A 22,620-nucleotide genomic window follows, 5' to 3' on the forward strand; every position below is an offset into this window, starting at 1 on the left:
AGCAGGGTGAGCAAGGAGAAAAAGGGGAAGAAACTGAAAGTTTCCTTTCCTGAAGATCCAAAACTTGCTGATGGAACTGTTGTATCTAATCAGCAAAACCTCAGCTCTGGAGGGTAGGAAGATCAGATACCTTTGGCAGAAAGAAGAGGGCATCTGGAGTTCAGAGCTGGTTGCGGGGCTTCATTTATTGTGCCTTATGGAGATGAGGGGTAGGTAGCACCAAGTTTGTTAACAGCTCTTAAAGAACCTCTCTGGCCCAAACATCACTGTGTGATGGGTGCTTTGCTCGCCTCTGGTCTCTCAGCCTTTCCCTAAAATCTGTATCACAGATTCCTCCTGCTCCAGGTGTGTTTGCAGGCAGCACACCCGACCAGCCCCCCTCGTTGCCTTTCTTCCCAAACTTTATAAATTCAATGAGGCATTGCCACCACTGATTTTTTTTGCCACTTGCGTGCATCTTCTGCTCTTGTCTTCACAGGTCCAAATTGCAGCAGTGTTTCATCAGCTACATCCTTTACCATGCTTGTCACCACGCTGCTTGCAATCTTGATTTTCTTGAGCGTTTTACACTAATCCTACAGGCTGCATTGCTCAACGATTGCCTCACCACCACCACTTCTCAGCACTCCTGGCTGAATCACGGCGTTGCTCGCCCCCACATCACAACTGGTGTCCCAGACACGCCAACCTTTTTGCTTCAGCTTTACTTGATCTCACTTCAAGAGCCAGGACAGGCTGAGGGCTGAGGTTTTCACAGCCCCTCAGGAAGACCTGCGCCTTCTGCTGCACCTTGCCATAAAGCTTGGCACTGTTTCCAAACAGATGGGATTGATGCTGCTTTTTCTTAATTCTGCATAACTCCGTGCACTACTTCAGGCTCTAAGTCACTGTGGCTGTTTATTGTCACTCATTTTCACAGGAATTAGAGCTTCTATCTGGGCTTTAGATTGAGTCGCCCAGAAGCCTCAGCACTTTCTCATGTTTCAGTCGACTGCAGTATTCCCCATAATATCATAGAATCATAGAATGGCCTGGGTTGAAAAGGACCACAGTGATCATCTCATTTCAACCCCCTGCTATGTGCAGGGTCACCAACCAGCAGACCAGGCTGCCCAGAGCCACATCCAGCCTGGCCTTGAATGCCTGCAGGGATGGAGCATCCACAGCCTCCTTGGGCAACCTGTTCCAGTGCATCACCACCCTCTGTGTGAAAAACTACTTCCTAATATCCAACCTAAACCTCCCCTGTCTCAGTTTAAAACCATTCCCCCCTTGTTCTATCGCTATCCACCCTTGTAAACGGTCACAATATGCTTTTCTAAGTATGGTTTAATCGTTTCTCAGTACGCGTGCACCATAGCAACTGTATAAATGACAATGTGTAAATGACAGAGCTCCCTCAAGTGGTAGGAAATACTGTAACATGTTACACTTTTTAAGGAGTTGGTGTTTTTTGAATCCTTTTTTAACAAATAGCAAAATGGCAGTGAAGTTAGACCTGTATCATCAAGCCAATTCGAAGTGTAGCAATGAATGGTCTGGTTTTGCGTAGCCAGAAAAAATGGTGCTGCTGTAAGGCCAAGGTCGGAGCTCAGTCAGCAGTTAACAAAATACCAAATCACACATCATTTAAGAAACTGTAGCGGGCTTCAGCCTGATCTGATAACGCATGACTGCATTTTGGCAAGAAAACCTAAATCTGGCTCCAGCACACGTCACATAGCTGAGGTGCCCAAAGTGCTTATAGATCATGCAGACTGCTTCTGAAACCTCCAGTTCAAGTTTTCAGAGTTGCTGCTATCATCACATCGGATTTGGTGTGTAATTACCCTTGCTCCTGTTTACTTTTGGGAACGTTCAAAATATTTGCTACAAGAGATCCAGATTAGCAAACTCCTGTAAAGAGACAGGAGCAGCAGGAATTAAACGTGGGCCTCGGAGAGCAATTCCTCGTGCACTTACAAGCAATGCAGTTGCTGCTTTTGCTGGCGTTTAGAACAGGCAGAGAACCAAGTGCAGTTCTCTCAGCAGAGGGCAGTGGTTTCCTCAAACATCACTCAGTGCTACTGAGCTGAAATCACCCTTCCAAAAAGAAGTGAAGCCCTGCTGCCTGTCAGCAGGTTGCCGGATTGCTCTGCAAGCTCAGAAATTCAGATGCTGACCTTCTTGCCAGGCCAAATCTGCATTGTTTTCCAAGTGGCAAATATTTTTTCCTTGCCCTATCATTTTGAATGAGCTGTGCCAGTTTAGCGAGTTTGGGTTTTTTGTTTCAATTGAGGATGTTGTTTCTTTGGTATATTTTTAAAAAGAAGCTCCTAAACACCGCATCATGAAAGGTACTGAATCCATGTGGGTGTATCTACATTTTAACCCTGCTAAGTTCAACTGTGTTTCCTACAAGTGCTTTACTCCTTCTGTAACACCCCAGCTTTGTTTTGTGATCTTTTAGATTGCCTTTGAAAGTTACATTATGAGGCCATGGGAAAGGTGTGGGGAAACGAAATGAGCTGCTCCAGTGAGAACAAATCAGCCAGGTTTTCCCTCTGAGGAAACACGTGGTCTCTGAGGTCACCAAGAAGAGATCTTAGGGAGAAATGTCACTTAGGTAGTCAGGGTGCTACCTAAACTCCACAGTGAACACCAAGGAGAAGCCCAGGAGCTTTGAAATGCAACTGGAATCATAATGCTGAAGGCGGTTTCGCTTCTTCATAGTGAAAGCCCTCCAAAAATTAGAGGATGTGGGGAAAAGTAATACCCACCAAGACCACAACCTATTGCTCAGAGGGGAACAGATATCTCCATAAAGCCGTGGGAGACCGAGTCTCCATTGTAAACTGAGAAAGAAATCATGTTTTCAGCTTTTAGCATGAGGCATTGCCTCATTTCCACCTTGTTTTAATCTCCGCAGAGACGGATGACATCTACTGAAAGTAGTCCCAAGCAGAAGACGTTTCTAAATCTGTCCAACCAGCAATTTGGCTGTTTCCATGGCAGTGATGCAGCCAGGCCTGCTGCTTTCCCTTCTGCAAGAACCCTTCCCAAGCCTGACAGAGAACACCATGCATTTGTAGCTGCCCTGCCAAAACCTTCCCTCTTCTTTGCTCAGCGCTGTACCCATCTGTTCCTTTTTGCTTCCCCTTCCCTTTGGAAATACCTGGCCAGAGAGAAAATCTCTGCATTCGTTCTCTTTTCTGCTGAAGCCTGCCTGACTCAGGCAAAGGAGGGAGTGCTGCTGGGTTTGAGGGATTGGAGACGGCAATGCTTTCCAAGTTTCCAAGCTGCCTTGGAAAGATGTTTTGGGTGATGGTGAGGGAGAACAGTGTAGGAGCCAGGAGCAGAAACAAAGCAGAAAGAAAAAAAATCCAGATTTCTGTCTGGTCTCTCAAAAGAATTAGGCTGAAACTTGGCATCTTTGGCCTTAGCAACAAGTGGAGCAGTAAAGAATGTACAGACTTGGTTCAATGCAGTGCTTTTTGAAGGAGATGACAAGCGTGAAGGAACACTTCCAAAACCCTGAATTCAGATAAATCCATGTCACAGCTGAGTCTCTGGCAGCTCTCAACACTATTTCACTGCAAGTGAAAAAATAGAAGAGTTACAAAGCTGAAAGAATAGCCTTTCCTATCAGCTGAGGGCCAGCAAAAATGGAAGGTTGTAATGGAACCGTTCTGGGAGGTGAAGCAATATGCAGGGTTTGCTGCATTTGATTGGCATTGGGCTCAGTTGATGTGGTTACAAAAACATCTTTGTGCTCAGCAATATTCCGTTGTTGGCCTAGTGCCTTGAGGCTTACATGCTTTGGAAATATGGATGAGGAGATGAAAACTTGAGCTTGTTTAAAGGTTTTAAATCTGAAGATGGCAGACCTGGGAGAGGGATTCTGAGTTCAGGCATGTAGGTCATGCAAGAAAAGTCTTGTCTTCACTAGCAAGTTACTATGAAACACAGTAAAAGTGTTCCTGCCCCTTCAACCCTTGCTCACACACAGAGAAAATTCTCCTTGCCTAAAGTGTCAGGAGAAACAAGAACTGACAAACAAACCAGAGGACAGGCTAAGCTTGAGTGAGGTAACTTCATCCTTTACCCCTGCCATTTCCCTACATCATGTAGCCAAGTTAGCACCATTAGGACAACCAGCAGTGCTTACTTCCCATCGTTTGGCCTCTTGTGCTTTCATCACTGTCTGCTGGCTCCTTGCTTTTCACTTATGAGCTTATTTACTCAGTTGCAAAAGGCTTCCGGCATCAACACCAGCAGTCACCCACCTTCACTGCAAATGCCTTCGTTCTGTTATTTTGAAAATACGCCTCCGAAAGACTGCATTTCTCTGCTGCCTGATGATCAGGCACCAAGTCATGGGAGAATCACTGATGTGATGCTACTGTAGTCTATGATTTTAGGAGGAAAGATCCAGGCTGAAAGCTTTCTGGTGGCATTCCAAACGAGCTGTCATGAGAAGAGAATCCAACACACAAGACCTCAGTGCTGAGAGAAAATCAGAGGGTTTCATGTACTCAGAGGAAAAGTGTGGAACTATAAATGCTAACTCAGTAACTCCCCAGGAATGAGCATGTGCCATGCTGGGACTGAATGCATCATTAGCAAATCCCTGAGGCAGATCCCTATTTCAGACTGCACAGTATAACAGCTCCAGGGAACGTACAAGAGACACAGAGGATGCTGATGATTTCACAGTTTCTGCTTCCCTGCGAGGCAGAAAATAGAAATGCTATGAAGCTCTTTCCCAGGAGCACAAAAGTAATGTTTTCCTGGGCGATTGAAAGCTGAAGAAGAGAGGTTTGTTTTCTGTAAACTGAGAGAAAAGGGAACATTACAGCCTGCTGCCATCGCTGCGAAAGAAAATCACTCAGCTGATGAGGCAAGCTCTGTGGATTGAAGCAATACAGCTGGCCCCTTGCAGAAGAGACGCCGAGGGATGCAAAGCTGCCTTAGGTGAACAGAAATCTTAGGGTCACGTACAGCCCACAGTGGATTCACACTGTCTCAGAGTTTCCTGCAGCAGCACAGACTATCGATGCACGTCACACGTCTGCCCCTTATGGCAAGCAACCCCTGGGAAAAACTTTGAGACAGATCGCTCAAGGTAATTTAGTAGTGTGACTACATCCTGAGAAAGAAGAGACAGAAAGGGAAAGGCAGACAGCAGACAGCCAGGCGGTCTCTAGCATGCTGAGGTCAAATTCCCCTTTCTGTCACTCTGGGGTATGAGAAAGTTGAGGATGACACAGATAGGTAACAGACACAAGCAACACAAACCTGCAGGGAGACTTTAACACGTGCCTGTGTGAGCACAACAGTATAACCTCTATCAGAAAGAAGATGCCCACGTTTCAGGCTTAAATGTCTCAACTTCTCTGCATAGCTCCCATTGCACAGTAACTATCTCAGCTATATGAAATGTGCTATTGGCTCTAGGGGGGTATTATTTCAGGTTGGCTGCAGCTGGGAATATACAACACAGCTTCAGGCCTCATTCAGTGCACACTTGACAAGTTTTCTGCTCAAAAGTAAATGGAAGGAAGGTTGTCTTAAGAAGGCAAGGCTTATGCAGCTGTCCTGTGTGTTTGATGAAGGGAGTGCCTGTCCGTCTGCTCCATCTTTTACCTCCAGTAACTTTTAAACCCGATGGCTGATTTTACACAAATCAGATGGAGGAACAGAGGTTCCAGAAATATTCAGCTCCTGTGAGTTTTGTGAAGAGTTCAGCCAGGCTGAAGGACAAGCTGTTAATACTCTGAATGGAGGAAACCTGCAGATGATCTCAACTTTGAACACAATAAGAATGTAAGCTGGCAGGGCTCACTGGAGCTCAGTGTGTCCAGCCTCCTGACCGAAGCACAACTGGCTTCAAAGTTAGGCAAAGTTGCACAGGGTCTCATTTTGGAAACATCCCAGGTGTCAGAGAATCCACCTCTGATTTCATTTTCACACAACAAATGTATGCAGTTCCCTTGGCTCTGCTAAGTAGTTCTCAGCAAACAACTTTTCCTCTCTTCTGTGCAGGTCTTAGAAGTGGCAGCCAATGTCAAAGTCTGCAGCAAACCCCACTGCAGGCAACCCATAGGACTCAGCTTATGTTCAATATATTTAGCCACCAGCTAGTCACTTAATTCTGGCATTCTATGTTAGTTAATGATTAAGCGTGCAAAGGCCAAACTCAGAGACACAAGGCTTTGTATATCTCATTATTTGCTTTACCAGGAGCTACAAGGGAGGGCGTGCGGCTCTGTGTGAGTAGGAACTGCAGGCTACATATCCAGCCTGACAAGCTAATGAGAACAAGTCATTCATTAACAGAAGACTTGCTGCTAGGCAAACACACACAGCTGGTATGGGAGAAGAATTTGGATGTGAAATGAGACAGTGGAAGTTCTTTTCATAAGATGTTTCGCACTTCTGCAAGTTTACAGTCTAACTAAAGACCACACAAAACACTCTAAGAGCCTGATCAGAGGAAGATTAGGGCTTGTGAGAGGTTTGGTAATGAGCAGAGAGGCGGAATCTGCAAAGAGAATGGAAATATTTGCATGTTTAACAGAATGAACAAGTTTTAAACTGAAGTGAGGTTTGATTACAAACGTCTATGGTGATCCCCTGGGTGCTGCTCTGTGTGCTCACACGTGGAAACACATTCACAGGAACATCTCGGAGAACCTTTCACGGTTTGATTTGTTTGCTTCGTTTGTTTGATTGTGCTTTTGTTTTCAGTTTCACGTGGCTGAGCACCTTCCAAAGAAACAACATTAAATCTGAGAACTGCGAAGCAAGGCATTTAGTTCTGTATCAGAGTATGAGGCAGGAACACAATGTCGTTTGAAAGACGCAGCAATCACCTGCAATTCTTGCATAACTAAATTAGAAAGCCTACCAAGGGAGAATCTACCAGGTCTTTGCAGCAGTATTTGAGACTGAACTTTAAGAACTCACTGGCTGGCAAAGCATTCTGAGCATGAGTGACAGCCAGAGGGGGCAAGAGAGAAGAGAGAGAGGAAGGAAGCATGAGGGGAAACCGGTATGTGAGGCAAAGAGCATGGGAAGGAAGTACTGTTAAGTCTGAACTCAATTTAATTTTAACTGCACTTACTAGAAAACCAAGAGAAGGATATATTTTCTTCTGAGCTAATGAAGCCTCTGTTTTGTTTTGGACTACTACGGTGCTTCGCTTAGTCTAATTCAAACATGGAACAGTAGTTATCATGGGAGTGGAGGGTGGGATGAGTTCGGTCTTGAGGCATTGATGGAGTATTGCACTCTGAAGTGTTTGCTGTCCCTTAGCTAAATGTCAGCTCTTTGGCTACAAACCTTCCAGCCAGTGAGAAGAGAAAATACAGAACAAAAAGCTTCTGTCTGCTAACTAGACATCTCTCACTGTTCAATAAATTAGAAACCAAAAGAATTAGGCTCCTAAATATGAACTGAAGCAGCACTGGAATGCTGGTGGTAAAAACACTCCTATTGACTCTTCTGCAGACAAATGCCTAAAAGCCTGAATCATCAGCAACACCATCGGGGAACCTCATGTTACCTCAGCAAATGTACTCTATCACTAATCACGCTGGGCAAGCTGAGTACTGATTTGCAATTGCCAGCAGATGCAGAGGCTTGTCATCTTTTTTTTTCTCTTCTTTTTTCTTTTTTTCATTTTCTAGAGAAAAAGACAAACAAACAACATGCTGAATGTTCTTATCCACACACCCTTGTACCTCTTTTCCTGCCTTAAACAGATACATGGGAAGGGCGGTGCAGTTGTAGCACTCACAAATATAGCAGACAAGAAAGATGTCCAACATCTGAAGAAGTCCAACAAGCTGCTTATTCCATGCCCCTGCACCTCTGGCTCTCCCCTGATGGAGGCTACAAGAAGGCTATGGGTTATACCATGATGGGAACAGTTCCTGTAAACCCTCAGAGCAGTCAATATGTTCCTATTTACAGTTAATAGATATATGGACAAGGACAGCCACACAGCTGTAACCCAGTGAGAGCAGTTAGCTGGGCACTACAGCTAATGCAAAACCACGGTGTGTGTTTGTAGTTTTTAAAATGTTAACTATGGTGGACCAGAAGAGCAGTTAGTAGCAGAAGAAATGTCATCTGTCAAAGGCTGTGTGGGGATGTTTCTATGCTGCTGGCCCAAATCTGCTAGAAAACCTTCCTTCCCAGGAAAGAGTTTGTGTCTGTAGAACCCCACTGAACAGGCATGCGAGTACTTCAAGCAATCTTGCATGCGCCGAAGCACAATTTAAATCATAGTAAAGACTAAAAATAGCTTTTAAAAGGCTGAAATGCCAACTATTGTGCTGTGACAGATCTCTGCAGACTGTGTGTTAAGAGCCGCCAGTCGGAGACGAAAGGATGAGTGCTCGTGTGTGTTTCATCCAGAAATGACACTCTCCTTTGAAACGGCTCAGCACTCACAGGTTTTATTGTTTATTGCAGGGTAACTAACCTCTTGTCACAAAAGCTGTATCACATCTTTATACTTCTCTTTCTTTTCTTCGTGCCTTTCTCCAGAGCCCCTTCCTTACGACTCAGAGGAGGCCGCCTGGTGTTTGCACTGACCCAGGCTGGGTGTTACAGGTACACCCAGCAGCAATGCCCGGGCCACCTAGTGGATGTCACACGTTGCCTTTTGCAGCCATCCCAGGTGAGTTACAGCCATCCTTATTTCCACAACCTGTTCTCCTGCACTGCAGCAGGAGCACGAAAATCCTGACATGGGAAGCACATATTTCCCTTATTCTTGGGAACTCTCCAAATGCCTCAGTTGGGATTAAGCTTCTGCTGTCCTAAGCAATTAACAAATGCTTCAACTAATATCATCCACTTCCTAAATGTGGGCCAAATATTTAATAGAAATAATGTTTCTCTCTGTAGCTTCAGTACACAGAAGGTGTATGAGTTGGGAAAAGAACAAAGATCACTCCTAGAATTAATTTTCACGTTACCAGTACAGCAATGCTAGTTAATTTTTCCAAAGTTACAAATCCAAATTGCTCAGCTGACTCAACATAAGCTTAGGAATCTCCAGTTTATCCATGGGCTTCTTCTGGCACAGAACCCACACCTCATGCAAATGACAGCTGTGAGTTCATGGCATGTAAAGCACAGCACTGCTCATCCACCAATGACTTGATCTTGTGATATTTGGAGCACACCATGGATGTGCTGCAGTGCATTCTCAGTACTTAGAGGAAACTTCAAGAAATGGATATCTGGCAAATATTTAAAGTCAGTTCTGAAGTGATGCTAGAAATACCACATTTCTGGTCAGGCCTATTACTGCAACGTCAATGCTGCCTTTGTTCCTTGGTGCTTTTATCCCTTACTCAAACAGCTCATGAGATGGCAGATTGACTGGGAGCCCAAAATTGCCAGGAGGGCAGTAACTGTTAGGGTACCACTTGCTGCCAGCCCTCTTCAGAAGAAATTACCTTCTGACACATAACCTGTTCCTGGCACTGCGTGGGCCTGATAACATCACAGTTGACAATAATGGGTAGCACTGATACAGATTTAAAAATCTCCTCTCAAAAGCAGTTTGTAATCTTGGCATAGTTAGTAACTGTGACACTCCATGAAGTAAGTACTTATTAGCCCCTGTTCCAACAACGTGGAGTGGTGTGGCTCCGTGTCATCAGTGACTCAGTACACAGGGTCAGTTTCAGTTTGGGGAGCTTCTTGTTTATATCCCCATCGCTCTTTTAGGCAATCCAGAATGGTGGGCACCAACCGGGGCTGGGCATCCCCTGTTACGTGGGGCCAGAGGAAATGGTGCCATTTAAAATTCGTTCCTGAGAGTACCAAGTGGATACAGCCTGAGGACATAGCTCGTTCAGGAGATTGACCACAACTGCTAGTATCTTTGGGCACTGGTTTTGAAGCTGTTAAATAGGGTATGGCGCGGTCTTAAAACACTGCTGTAGGGTAGCAAACAGTAACCATGCTGCAGACCCCTTCCCTTTACAACAAAGTCCCTGTCTGACTCCACCCCCAGTTGACATGTTACTGTGTGGCAGACATTTTCCAAGCAGTCAGACATTAATGTAACCCACAGTGAGCTGTTACATGTGCACAAGCTGCTCATAGAGGGAGTGAGGGATTTCGTAAGGCCTGAGGAGCAGTGATTAAACACAATTCTCCTTAGTGCACCTATGCATAATAGTCTCTTGATGTTGGCATCTCCTTTTGAAATGCTAATGGCTTTCTTCTGGTTAGCTCTTCAGGATCAGTGAGTAAAGAGGCATTAGGAAATAAAAGTACCATTCCTGTTGATATGAAAGAGTTCTTCTATCCTACAAGGCAACTGCAAATGGCACAGAGGAGTTTTATGTTTGTTGTCTCTCTGCAGTCTTCAGAGAACATACATTTTGTTTACGAGGCAAGCCATTTACAAATGCCAAACCCTGCAAATTCTGGCTGGAAGGATACCAGGAAATATCTCCACTGCAGAGACTGCCCATGTAGATCAGCTCTGCACAGGACTGCCCATCCTGCACACACACCCTCTGCTCATACCTCATAGCCATGTCTGCACTGGGTCCTGGGACTTGGCGGTGTGTAGCCCAGATAGTCCCAATGCTGTTTTATGAACTGCTTTGTTATTAGCAAGCCTGCCTCTATTTCCTGATCTCCCCAGTGTTCCTAGCTTATTAATGCGTTTATTAAGGCACTTCTGATTGCTCATACTCCTCTATCCTATTCACTCTAGTCTGTGTCAGAGCTGGTGCCCTAGGACTGGGTGCAGTTCAGGTGCACGTGACAGTATGGATAGCATTTCGGTCACACCTTGTGATGCAGGGGAGGTAGAATATGGCCTCAGAAGTGTCACTAGACATTTCAGACAAGCCAGCTGACTGCCATGGAGGAGTTTCTCCTCAGGATTCCAGTCTAGACAACCACGTGAGGGCTGATGTAGCACAGGTTGCTGTGGGTCCCTGGGGCCTGGCTGGCTCTGTATCAACAAGAGAGTTTATCATTGTTCTCAGTGATGTGGTGAGGGCACCTGAGTCTGACAGCCCTGCATATTATCCGTGAAGAAACAAACACTGCTATGGAACAGGGCCTTTATTGCTAAAATTGTAGCCAGCTTGGAGAGCAAAACACCTTCAAGAACTCAGGTCTTCTAAACTGCAGCAAGCATCGCTGTCTCTCAGGATGAAACCTCCTCCCTTTTCTTTAGTTGGAGAGCCTTCTGCAGGATTAGAGGGGCTGAAAGAAGACGGTTTGGTTGCACACCAATTAGTTACAGTGCATGCTCAGCCACCTGATGACGAGCTGCTGCTGCCAGCCGTGCCTGTGCAGCAACACGCCCTGTGTTACTCGTGTGGCTGTGCCTCCCTGCTCCTCCATGCCCTGGGTCAGGAGGGGACAAAGAGGGCAGGTTGTGTCCCAGGGCCCTGGGAGTTCACCTGGGGCCTTGTGAGCATTGGGAGAGGTGCACAGGGCGTGGGAAGCGTACACAGAGCACAGGGGGGAAACGGTGCACGCAGAATGAGAGAATGGGCCTGCAGAGGGCTGGGTTCAGCTTCCAGATCCTGCGCGTCCCCACCGTGCTCTGACCTGCACCAGGTGGGAAAGCAGTCCCAGCTTTATGTAGAATCATAGAACTGTTTGAGCTGGGAGGAGCCCGCAAAGGTCATCCTGTGCAGCGCTCAGGGGCACGGAATAACTGAATAGCCCTAGCTGAAAGGACCCACAGCGCTCGCACGTTCAGACTGCTGCCTCCATGCAGGACCACCCCAAAATCGCACCGCGCGGCCGAGCGCCGAGCCCATCCCGGCGTCCGTGAAGAACCGGCCTTCCGTGAAGAATCTATTAGTCCCTGACGCCCGAACCGAGCCACCCCTGGGTCACAACCCGCAGCTCTCGCCCCCAGGCGGGAACGGGGCGCCTTAACGCGGGCACCGCGGACGCCTCAGCGACCTCAGGAGGACGCGACCCGGCCCGACGCGGCCGCGACCCCCCACCCGCCGGCGGCGCCGCCCGCCAGCCTGGGAGGGGGCGGCCTCCCCGGGAGGACCGCGGGAGCCGCTCCGTCCCCTCTCCCGGCGCTCTGTGGTTTAAGATGGCGGCGGGGGCCGAGGGGGAGAGTCCGTGAGCGCCAGGCCGGAGCGCCGCGGGGCCGGCGGGGGCGGGCGGGAGCCGCCGGGGCGCGCACGCGGGGGAGGAGCGGGAGGCCGCCCGCCGGGCCGGGGAGCGGCGGCATGTGAGCGGCGGGCCGCGGCCGGCAGCGCGGCGATGGGGCAGCAGGTGGGCCGCGTCGGGGAGCCGGGCGCCGGGCTCCAGCAGCAGCCGCCACCCCAGCAGCAGCAGCAGCCGAGGGGACCGCGAGGGAGCGGCGCGGGCAGGCCGGCGGGGCGCCGCAGGGAGGCGGCGGGGCGCGCGGCCGAGGGCGGCTTCAACGTCTTCGCGCAGCACGGTGAGGGGCCGGCGGGGCCGCGCGGGGAAGGGGCGAGAGCGCCGGCAGCGCTCCGCTTTTGTTGTGGCCGGCTGGGCCGGGGGGCGGGGAGGAGCGGCGCCTCGGCCGGGCGGGGATGGCGCCGGGCCGGGCCGGGCAGCGCTGCCACGTCCCGGGGGTGACCGGGGATGCGGCCCGGGGGGCTGACCCGGCCCGGGGGCACGGCACGGCTCGGCGCCGGGTTTGTTTACGAGGACGGCCGCTCCATGTGCTTGCGAGCTGAACTGGGGTTTACGCTTTATCGAGAGACTCGCGGCGCGCCCGTCCGGATCGGTAACTCTTGCTTTGTCAAGGTCCGTATAGCAGGGTTTTTTTTCTGTTGCCTGGGATGCTGCGGCTGCCATCCGGCCGGTTTGCAGCTGAAGTTTGTGCTTATCCCTTTCTGTCTTATCGCTGTAAGCAGAAACGCTCGATGCAGCACGATTCATCTCCGTAATCTCTCCCGCAGCTCCAAATCCCAATCTTTTATAACTGTGATATTCTATCTGTTATCTTGGTTTGACAGCTTCTTAATAAAGGACACAGACTTTTAGGAGGTGCCATAAATGGACTGCCTCAACACGAGTACTGAGGCTATAGGTGTGTGCATGCATCTGTAACCTGAGGAACTGAATCTGCTCTGGAGAGCATCATGGTTTGCCTTGTTATAGGGAGACATCGGTGTCTATGGAACAAGGCAGTTTCTGTCAATATATATTTCATTTTGCTCAATAGAATGAGCAGAGGCAAAAAGATTAAGGAACGCACAAGCAGCAGTCTAAATGTAAATATCATCTGCTGTGACTGCTGACATGGAAGCATCAATCAAAACAAGAGTGCAGCACTAAATCTGCTGCTTAAATTCTCAGTGTTATCACAGCTTTTGAGATCAGGGAGCAGCATGAACTAGAAAACCATAACAGCTCCATGCTCGCTGAAATGCTTGACCCACTATTACTACGGTTACAGCTAAGGATTACTATTTCACTGCCTCTTTCAAGTACAGTATTGTTGATTTGATGTTTTATACTCTTGTATTTTTGCACTTTAGAAGGCGCTTTGGGGAAAACATTACTGTAAAATACAATAACACTGTAAATTCAGATCTCTCCTGTGCACCTACCCTGGTTCTTTCAGCATGCTGACACCTACAACTTCAGAGACAGAGTAGAATTGCTGTATAGGTTGCCAAGCATGACATAGCGGGCAAGAGTCCTGCACATGCCAATCTGACTTGCAGTGCTTTGGTACCATGATGACTGCCTGGTGCTTGTTCTCACAAGGTGTTTGTAGTAGGAGAAGTAGGAGAGATGTTTGGGGAAGTGCAGTTACTGCTCCAGCAATAAGGTAATTAATTTCATTTTACTTATGCTTTTGTTCCTTCAGTTACCTTTCTTGCAGATGCTACAGGGATATGTGGCTGTTGAAAATAAAATGCAGATTTGTAATCTTTTAGGTTAGGTAAAAGTTTGTGGGGTTTTTTTTTTCCTATCTTGCTTTGGAGAGATTCAGGGCAACCTTCAGCCTCCCATCCTGTACTGGTGAACTCCTCAGCTCCATACATCCATGTCTGTTTCACTCAGTGCAAGTGAAAAACTCATCAGCAATAATTTGTAGCAAGAGCTAGTTAAAATTGGGTACACATTTAAACACCTGTCTTGGGCAATAACCCAAATCCATCACTTTCCTGGCTCTGGAACCAACTTCCTTTCTCAGCAATTTCTTCTTTTTTTTTTTTTGTGACCCCTGAGATTTTTTTCCATAAGATCTATTCTTAGCTTTCACTCACTGACCTTCTCCTGTTTTACTTCACCTGGCTTCCTGCAAGCTTTCTTTGAACACCGTGCTGAACGCTGTAGTTGCTAGTGGCTGTACTTGAGCGTACAGTCTCTTATGCTAGGCCACCTGAACCCAAGACATGTTTCTAAACAGCTAACTTGAAGTGCATTTGTCTATGAAAGATGGAGATGGAGCTGAGCAGGTTTGTCCCAGACTTGTTTGCTATATTACAGAGTTTCCAGCTACAGTTATGCACAGATGCCCAGAAGTAATGTCTGTACCTATTTTTGGAAGAAACAAAGGGTTTGAAAGTGCTTTACTGGAAGAGTACAGAAAGCTGCATTGTAGCAGCCTGCTATTCTGCCGTGAGAACAGACTTCTCAGCTCCTTAGGGCTTCAGCTCACCATCGAATGGCAGCTGAGCAGAAAAGACCTAAGCAAGCTGATACACTTGTATGGTTTGTTGTCAGTGGAGCAGGGCTCTCCAAGATGTAGAAGATGAACTGTGAATTTTGCAGTTAAGCCTTCAAAGTAGCTCATGCTAGCATTCCTAGCACATGATCTGTGACTTATAAAAGCAAGCAGTGGACCACCAAGCATGTTGTTCAGTAGTGATGTACTGAAGGAGCGCAAACTGAAACACTTGTATTCCTTCGTATGCAGCTGCAGGGTTAACTGGTCCCACAGGGACAGTTCCTCAGTGGGAAGAAGCTGTAGCAGACACCAGCTTAAGATCAGTTTTGTTTGTAGTTTGGTACAGCCAGGTGAGAAAAGTTCTTCTTGGTGCTGTCACAGGTTGTTTTCCTTCCAGAGAAAGAGCAGGGTGGAGAATAAGAAGGTAGGCTCCCTCTTGTCCTTTAGGTAGTCTGCTTGAGAGAAGGGGTACAGCCACTGACAACCACTGGCTTCCAACTGGTGTTGGCTCTGCTTGGCTCCTTGTATGGCCTTTGAACAGTGACATGCTCGTGTTTTCTTCTCAAAGAGCAGCGATAACCGCCTCCTGTACCAGGATACCCTTTGGAATGGTGTTAGCATGCTTTTCATCTCCGAGAAGACTTGCTGAGTGTTGAAGAAAACATACTGCAGGAAAATCAGATTATTTAAATCCTGGCTGGGAGGCCTTTGCTATACCTGCTTGCAGAACTGCTGCCGTTGCCTTGGTGATATATTTTGGGGTAGCAAAAGGCACTGCCACACTTGAGCTTTTGATCCAGCAGGCGCAGGACATTTGTTCCTCGTTTTGTTTTCTAGAGGAGGGGTTTAGCAACCTTTCACTCAGTGCATCAAGGTCAAGCAAGATAAGCCTATACTTTTAAAAATAAAATTATCATTAAAGCTCCCCTAAGGCAGTTGGAGCGCTACGCCACATGATAAAAACATCCTAAAATAGGAAGAAGCACAAATAACTGTCCCTTTGAAATCCAGTGAAACTGAAGGGTTGGATACAGGAAAATGGAAAGAGGGAGAGAAAATAGGCTCAGTTTAACAACTGTACTTTGTGGGCCTCCTAAAGTGTTCTTTATTTTTTCATCCCAGTGAAAAGCAGTGAGTTTGGGCCAGAGCTCCTTGCCCGCAGACTTTCCTGTCAGTAAATGCCCTACGCAGATGGAATATAATCACTGTATTCAGTGCCTGACTCTTTGTACTGTAAATCAGAAATCTTGTGGGACCATAAGGTATAAATAACTCTTAACTAATTATTTGGGGAATAAAGAATAGTTCAGCTGAGTCTCCTGCCGAATATGAAATTGCAGGATTCTTGTTCTCTGCTGCATCATTCTCCATGATAGCTGAATTACTCCTGCAGCTTCAGTTGCACGCTCATTCTCATCCCTCAAGTTGGGATTCTTGCATCCTGTACTTCACAAGAGAAGGGGCTCTGCCAACTCAGAAGGGATGGTATAATACAGAGCACGGATCTGTTTGGATTCTTGACATACGTCATATGTGTTTCCTCAGGTACTTTTCACATGCACAGGAGGTATGGCTGAAGGTAAGGCTGAAATGAAGTTACTGACAAACACAGTGATCAGAACTATCTTAAAAAGCAGATCTGTGGTTTCTCAGCTCTCCACATGCAGCAGATGGCGTGGTACAAGTTGTTCTAGCAATATTTCACAAACTCTCTATTGCTTGCAAGTGCAATGTTTGGCAAAAAAAAATTGTACATTTTTTTTCTTGAAATAAGGACACAGCCAAGTGAACAAGTCAGTGGCAAGAGGCTCCGTAAGCTATTGGGCACAACAGTGAGTTGTCACATCGGCTTCAATCATCTTTTTTAATCTAGCTGAACTGCCAGCTCCTGTAATTAAGAGTTAAGAGAGGGCTGGGCTGTCTCCTGGTGACACTGCAGCAGGGCTGTCTTCAGGAAGATCTTAGTGCTAATTACAGATTCTGGGACAGTAGGCTTGAAGTCATGTTTTCACTGGCGTTCAGAAGAAGTGACCTGTTCTGTGACCCACTTGCTTCAGCATATGTCAGGTTCCTAAAGCAAGCCTGTCCTTGCTCAAATCAAATCGTACTTTTTAGGTCTTGCTTTATAAACACAGCTAGATAATTGTTAGCATGGTTTATCTAGCCCATTTCTGGTAGTTGTCACAACTTCACGTTAACTGTCTTCTAAATACTGCTGACAGTTGACTAGTTCACACTCCTAAGATACTACACAGAAATCCAACTAATAGGAACCCAGCAGCAGCATTTTATACTCAGTCTGGTAGGGATATGTGTGAAAGTTACTGGCAGTAGCACAGGTGAGGCTGCTTAGTGACTTGCCAAATTCATTTCCACCTGCTTCTGTTTCAAGAAAGCCGAGGATGGAGGAGTGCAGACCAAGGCCCCACCTGGGTTATAACTGTTTCAGAATCTGAGGCCTGGCATCCCTGCTTGCCAAATGGTTAGTTGTTCTTGCAGCACTACAGAATTAGGAGTGATGCAGGGCTTGCTAGCTGTGGTGTGAATGGGTTCCTGATTGGCTTTGCAGGTGAATCTGCAGGCAGGCGTTCAGGTTCCTTCCTAACAGCATTCAGAAATCACTTACTGATAAACAGTTCTCATGGCTGTCTGGACCACCAGCAGGCTGTCATTCCTCAGCAAAGAAACACGGGCTCGTGCCAAGTTGGTAACACAGTTGGGCTCTCAGGCCTGATTTTTTTTCTGTCACTGCTACAGCATCATCACTGGCATCTGTCTGGCTTTGTGGTCGCTAAATATGTTCTTTTATTTTAAAGACTGATCTTGGTATTACCCAGAGAGATTGTTCTGAGTGTTACAAAACCATTGAGGCTTCCTGTTGGTAACACTGCAAACCACAACAACAAAGCTTAGTTCTATTACCAATATCTGCTGAGGAAGTTTCACGTGCTTTGTGGTCTTCACAGGAAGACAAGGCATCTCCCATATGGCTGCTTATCTGCACTTGGGTTTAACATTAACTCTCACCTAGGCAGCCTTTTAATGTAATACTTTGCCTTTCCGTCATGGGGAGGGGAAATAACGATGAGCAGAAATGCTTCACTGAGAACTGCATTGAATTCATGTCTGGATTTTTTTTCTTTAAGTGTCATCTCAGTATTTTCCTTACAACTGAGTTTTCCTCATGTCTTTCCTTTCCTCCCACCCAAGCCCATATAAGTCTTTTCAGCCACAAACACTGCCTTCACAATCTTGATTTATGACACTTCAATTAAAAAAAAAATAATTGTGTTAATCAACTTGGAGCTTGGTTTTATGTTGATCTGCAGATATTGTGATAATAATCACGTGAGAACTTCTCACATAAGAAAAGTTGCTCTTCGATGAAGGAAATCTCATTTTCCCTAAGCCGGTTTTTCTCTCCCCCGTTGTTAGATCATGTTACTGGTTTGGCTTTTGGGCTCATCCCTGCTTTGCTGTTGTTATTTAACACTGACATGGAACAGAAGCAGCTTCTTCCTGGTGTGTTGTATGGCAAAGGCACAGGAACTGTTGTGTGCTGCTGTCTGGGTCAGAGTAGAGGAGACAAGAGTGAGAACATTCTGCATTTGTGACTCTGTGCACATCTGGCCTATTTCTCCTTCCTTGTTATTGTTATAATTACAACAAGGCATTGAGTTTTCATCTCTGCTGTTCCTGTTTGTTTTTGTCTCAAGTAGAACATACAAAAACAAAAGAAAAAAATATCTGCTTACCTTCAGAAGGCCTCAGATACACAGGGATCTGCAGCAAAAGATGCCCCCACTTCCACTGCCAACCCTTAAATGAGATCTGGGAAGCGGTGGATCCTGGCTTCAGCCCTTCCATCACTCAGGTTCATTGCACCCACCTGAGCCCTGCCTTCCCACCAGGTGCTCAATCACTGCTTCAGGCCATGACTTAGCATTTCTGTTATACCCATGTTCAGTTAGGCACTGACCTTCCTGACCTCAACCCTACACAGCCTAGCAACCTCCCTACAGTCTTCCTATGGTACCTGTTCCTGTTTCCACTGCCTGTGCATTTTGTTTCTGCTCTCCAGTTTTGCAGCAGGTCCCAGTTCAGCCACACCAGGTTCTTGCCTTCCTTTCCTGAGTTCCTTCACCTGGGGATGGAGAGCTCTTGTGCCCTAAGGAAAGCTTCCCTAAAGCTTCATTTTTGTACACTGGAGATATTATCTTAGCTGTTCAACTTGAGGGATAATGCTTTAAAATACTCTTTCTCTCAATATTATTTCAAAGCCTTTGCTGCCCTGGATTCACTGCTAACCAGCAGTGTCACAGAGTTAACAAGACTGTTTGGTCCTCCTGCTGCTCAGAAACGTGGGGGAGGCTGTGCAACTGATAAGAATACCAATTTTGTGTTGCTGCTTAGAAAACCAAAGAGCAGAAGGTATTTCTGAAATGTATTAAATGATGGGAAGAGTCTGGAGGAACGATTGAGTTAAAAGGCCCTGAAAGGATTTCCAAAGAAATCATTTTAAAGAGTAATTTCTGGTCCAGAGACCTCACATATCACAGCTTTCCGATCAGTGAAACTATGAGGACTAAATGAAGTCTCTGGAATAAATGAATAAATTATAATAAATAGAATGGAATAAACGAAGCCTTTGTTTTTGCAAACTTTTTAAAAATTGGTAAAGTGATGTCATGTGGGAAGTGTGAAATGAACTCTTCACAGACACGTGAATAGCATCCGAGATCCTTTGGAACAGTTTGTGGCACAGCTTTCCTCCCCCATTCAGTGCCTGGGTCCAGCAGAGCTCTGGGTTACGCTGCTCTGAGCTGGGCTGTGTGAGATGGGCTCACTGCTTGTTTCGTGCAGCTTCCTTACACTTTAACTGTAAGGCTTTCTTTGAGTCCAGTACAAGAGGGAGAGAAACTGTGTCCTTTGTCTCGGAGCTGAACTGCAGTTCCTGTTCTATAGCTATTTTTTTCCATCTTTGAAGTAGCTATAAACCAGCAAATAATAATGGTGTCTAATAGTTGGCAGTTCCAAGGCTCAGATTTAAGGTACCTAGATTTAAAATAGCAACTTCTTCAGACTTGAGCTTTCAATTTTAGATGTCCTACATATCAGAATATCCCTGATCCTCGGTGCAGATGCCCTTTGAATGGCACACTGATTCCAGAATGAAGGCTGCGGTACAGGCAGGACCTCGACCAGCTGCTGGGAGCCTTTCTTTGATCACTTGGTGATGGCACTCAGTTCTGCTTTGGTTTCAGACCTGCTTCCTTCACTGTCTGGATTGGCATCAAGCAAGGTGTGATGAGCTGTATGGTTTGTGCAGTAACCTGTATGAGCGATGAGGGTCTGCTCTCTGCAGCTCAAGAGAATCCATGCTGTGCCTCCTGACCAGAGATGGATGTTTCTCTGGTGTCTTTTTCTCTATTTTCAGACAGGGAGAGTCCTAGAGCCTGGGAAGGGACCAGCAGTGTTTTTGTAACTGATACCAGCATGAAAGCTGTGCTCTGTCCCAATTACCCAGTGAAGCACAGCAGAATACTTCCCCACTAACCATAAGCTCTGTGCTCTGTTATTCGGCACTATATTTGTTGGTTTTACCCAGTAGTTATTTGTGGCTGGTTTTGAAATCTCGAGAGTAAACAGAGAAAGCAGAGGTACCGTATCAGATTAAGAAGGCTTTGTCTGGAGGAGATCCTTAGAATAAATAAGGAAATGATGTATCATGTCCCCTCAAGAAGCTTTGCTGGTATTAAGTTTTCCATCGCTGTAAGAAATGAGCTGGTTGTTCTTGTAAGAAGCTGAGGCTTTGGTTTGTCTCAGTGCAATAACTGGAGTCTGACAGGAGGTGCAGAGGAGCAGCCAGCCTGCTTTTCCCTCTTCTTTCTCCCATGGATGCTCTGGGTGGTTTAAGAGTGCTGTGCAAAACTGGCGGCAGCTCAAATGGTGGTTTGTATAAGCGTGCCATAACTGCCTAGTGGAACCCATGGCTGGCAGCTTCAGCTCTTGCTTTTGTCATAACAGTATCCAGTGCTGTGCCGGATTGTCTGTTTTCTCTTTGTAGGTCATCATCATTCAATATACTTAAATTCTTAAGGGCTAAGACATCAGGGTGCCGTGACTTTCTGTGCCTGCCTTGTGATAGTGTTTCTATGGGCTGGGGTTAAGGCATAAGTTGGCTTCCAGGTCCAGCCTAGCGAGACTGACACCCAGCAGCCAGCAGTTAGAAAGAAAGGAAGAAGGGAAAGGGGTAAATTGCTGCTGCTTTAGGAGAAAATTGTTTTCCAGCCTACCACGAGAGGGTGCTGCAATGCTTTGACTTAATTTCTCTCCTCCTGCAAGGTTCTTGTTAGCCTTGAAAAGGGAAGTTTTGTGACATTTCTATGTTACAGTGCAGAGTTGAGGTGCTCATCTGAGCCCTGACACTCCTGCTGTGTTCGTCCTTAACAAGTGGCCCACAGCCAGGCAGTCGCATTGCCTGCCATTGCCTCCAGCACTAGGCAGTGACAGGCCACATGAAAAGGAGTGCACTGGTCACAAAACAGACTTTTGGAAAAGAGATATGAAAGCATGTTTTAAAATATAACTAAGATGGACTTCCTCTGGTATGCATATTACTGCCTGAATGCAAGGGCATGAGCTCTGGTGTACTGTAGCTGTCCTTTTCTTCTCCCCTGCACTTTCCTAATTTGTTACGAGGCCTTAAGTGCATTTCACGTCTTAACATCTGGCTTTGTTACATCCCCCCATCCATTATTTCCTCTTACAGAAAGGTTGAAACACTCTCCATCACACAGTTGCCTCCCAGTGCTCCCCTCCATGGCCTACTGGGAGATGAGCTCGTCAGTTTTTAAACCATAAAAGCTATTACAGCTCAGTTTGTGAATAAGAAAACAGGCTTCAGTACATCACCCGTACAGCGGTGCTTCATTTAACCAAGCTGAAGATTACCCTTCCTGGGATTACTCTGGATTTGCTTCTAGGAATTAAATAGCTGTTGGAACTGGATGATCTTTAAGGTCCCTTCCAACCCAAGCTGTTCTATGAGTTAACTTGAGAAGCAAGTGTCATCCTATGCTGAATATATGGTGTGAAATAAGGTTGTCTGAGGCTTAGATGGAGGGCGGCAGAACTGAACGTCCAAGGGTAGATGCTGGAAAAATGACCATTTCCTTTCCTTTGGGCATTTAGCTTTCCTGCTCAGCTGCCTGAATCTTTACTTTGAGCCACATCCGATCTGTCAGTGAGGCAGGTGAAATCACAGCAGAACAGTCACCTTCCATTCCGTCAGCATATCACAGTTTGTCCTGTGAGGATTTTCTCTTACATACTGCTCTACAGCTTTCCTTCCTTTAAGTCTACTTTCTAGTCCTGCTATTCCTTCTTGTGTTGTCCAACATACGCGCCCTTGTTTCTTCTCTGGTGTTTATCCTTCCTATCATTTGCATAACTCAGTATACTTGTTTTTCCCCCCTTTGCTTTTTCTTGCTCTGAGCAGGTCCTGCCCCTTCTTATCTTGTTGGCATGATATCTTCCTATCTGACCACCTCCTCTCCCAGTGGAGCAGTCTATTCCCTTGTTCCCTGCCTTGGTGGACAGATGAAGGATGCCAGCTCTAGAACCAGGAATACAGGCAGACAGGAATGGAAGGAAATGTTTTTTCCTCCCCATGAAGATAACCAACCAAAAGAATGGATATTGAAATAAGTAAAAATCGATGCCGTTAAGAAAACCTGTTTTCTTTAGTACTTAGCTACTTAATCTATTTTTCCCATTGGTAGGTTAAGTAAGCTTATAAAAGGAGGGCAGTGTTTCATTGTAGAGATAAGGCACAAGGCGCGGGCAGACAGGATGGTTTGTGCTGCACAGCTCTGGCAGAACTGCTAACGCTTTGAAGTCCATGCTACACACTAACACTATGTGCTTTCCACAGGTCCAGCTTTATTTCCAAGCCCAACTATAGA

At 46.4% G+C, this 22,620-nt stretch overlaps 1 protein-coding gene across 1 annotated transcript in view; it reads left to right on the forward strand.

Annotated features, from left to right (window-relative positions):
• The first annotated feature begins 12,229 nt into the window (after nucleotides 1-12,229).
• Nucleotides 12,230-22,620, forward strand: part of ABL2 (ABL proto-oncogene 2, non-receptor tyrosine kinase) — a 36,991-nt gene continuing 26,600 nt past the window's right edge. Inside the window, exon 1 of the mRNA XM_048943790.1 lies at nucleotides 12,230-12,442. Within this exon, the coding sequence (XP_048799747.1) occupies nucleotides 12,262-12,442 (181 nt within the window). The 5' untranslated portion in view covers nucleotides 12,230-12,261. The remainder of the gene's footprint in view (nucleotides 12,443-22,620) is intronic.

The sequence above is a fragment of the Lagopus muta genome, chromosome 5 (assembly GCF_023343835.1).
Source record: "Lagopus muta isolate bLagMut1 chromosome 5, bLagMut1 primary, whole genome shotgun sequence".
In the NCBI taxonomy this organism is placed as follows: Eukaryota; Metazoa; Chordata; class Aves; order Galliformes; family Phasianidae; genus Lagopus; species Lagopus muta.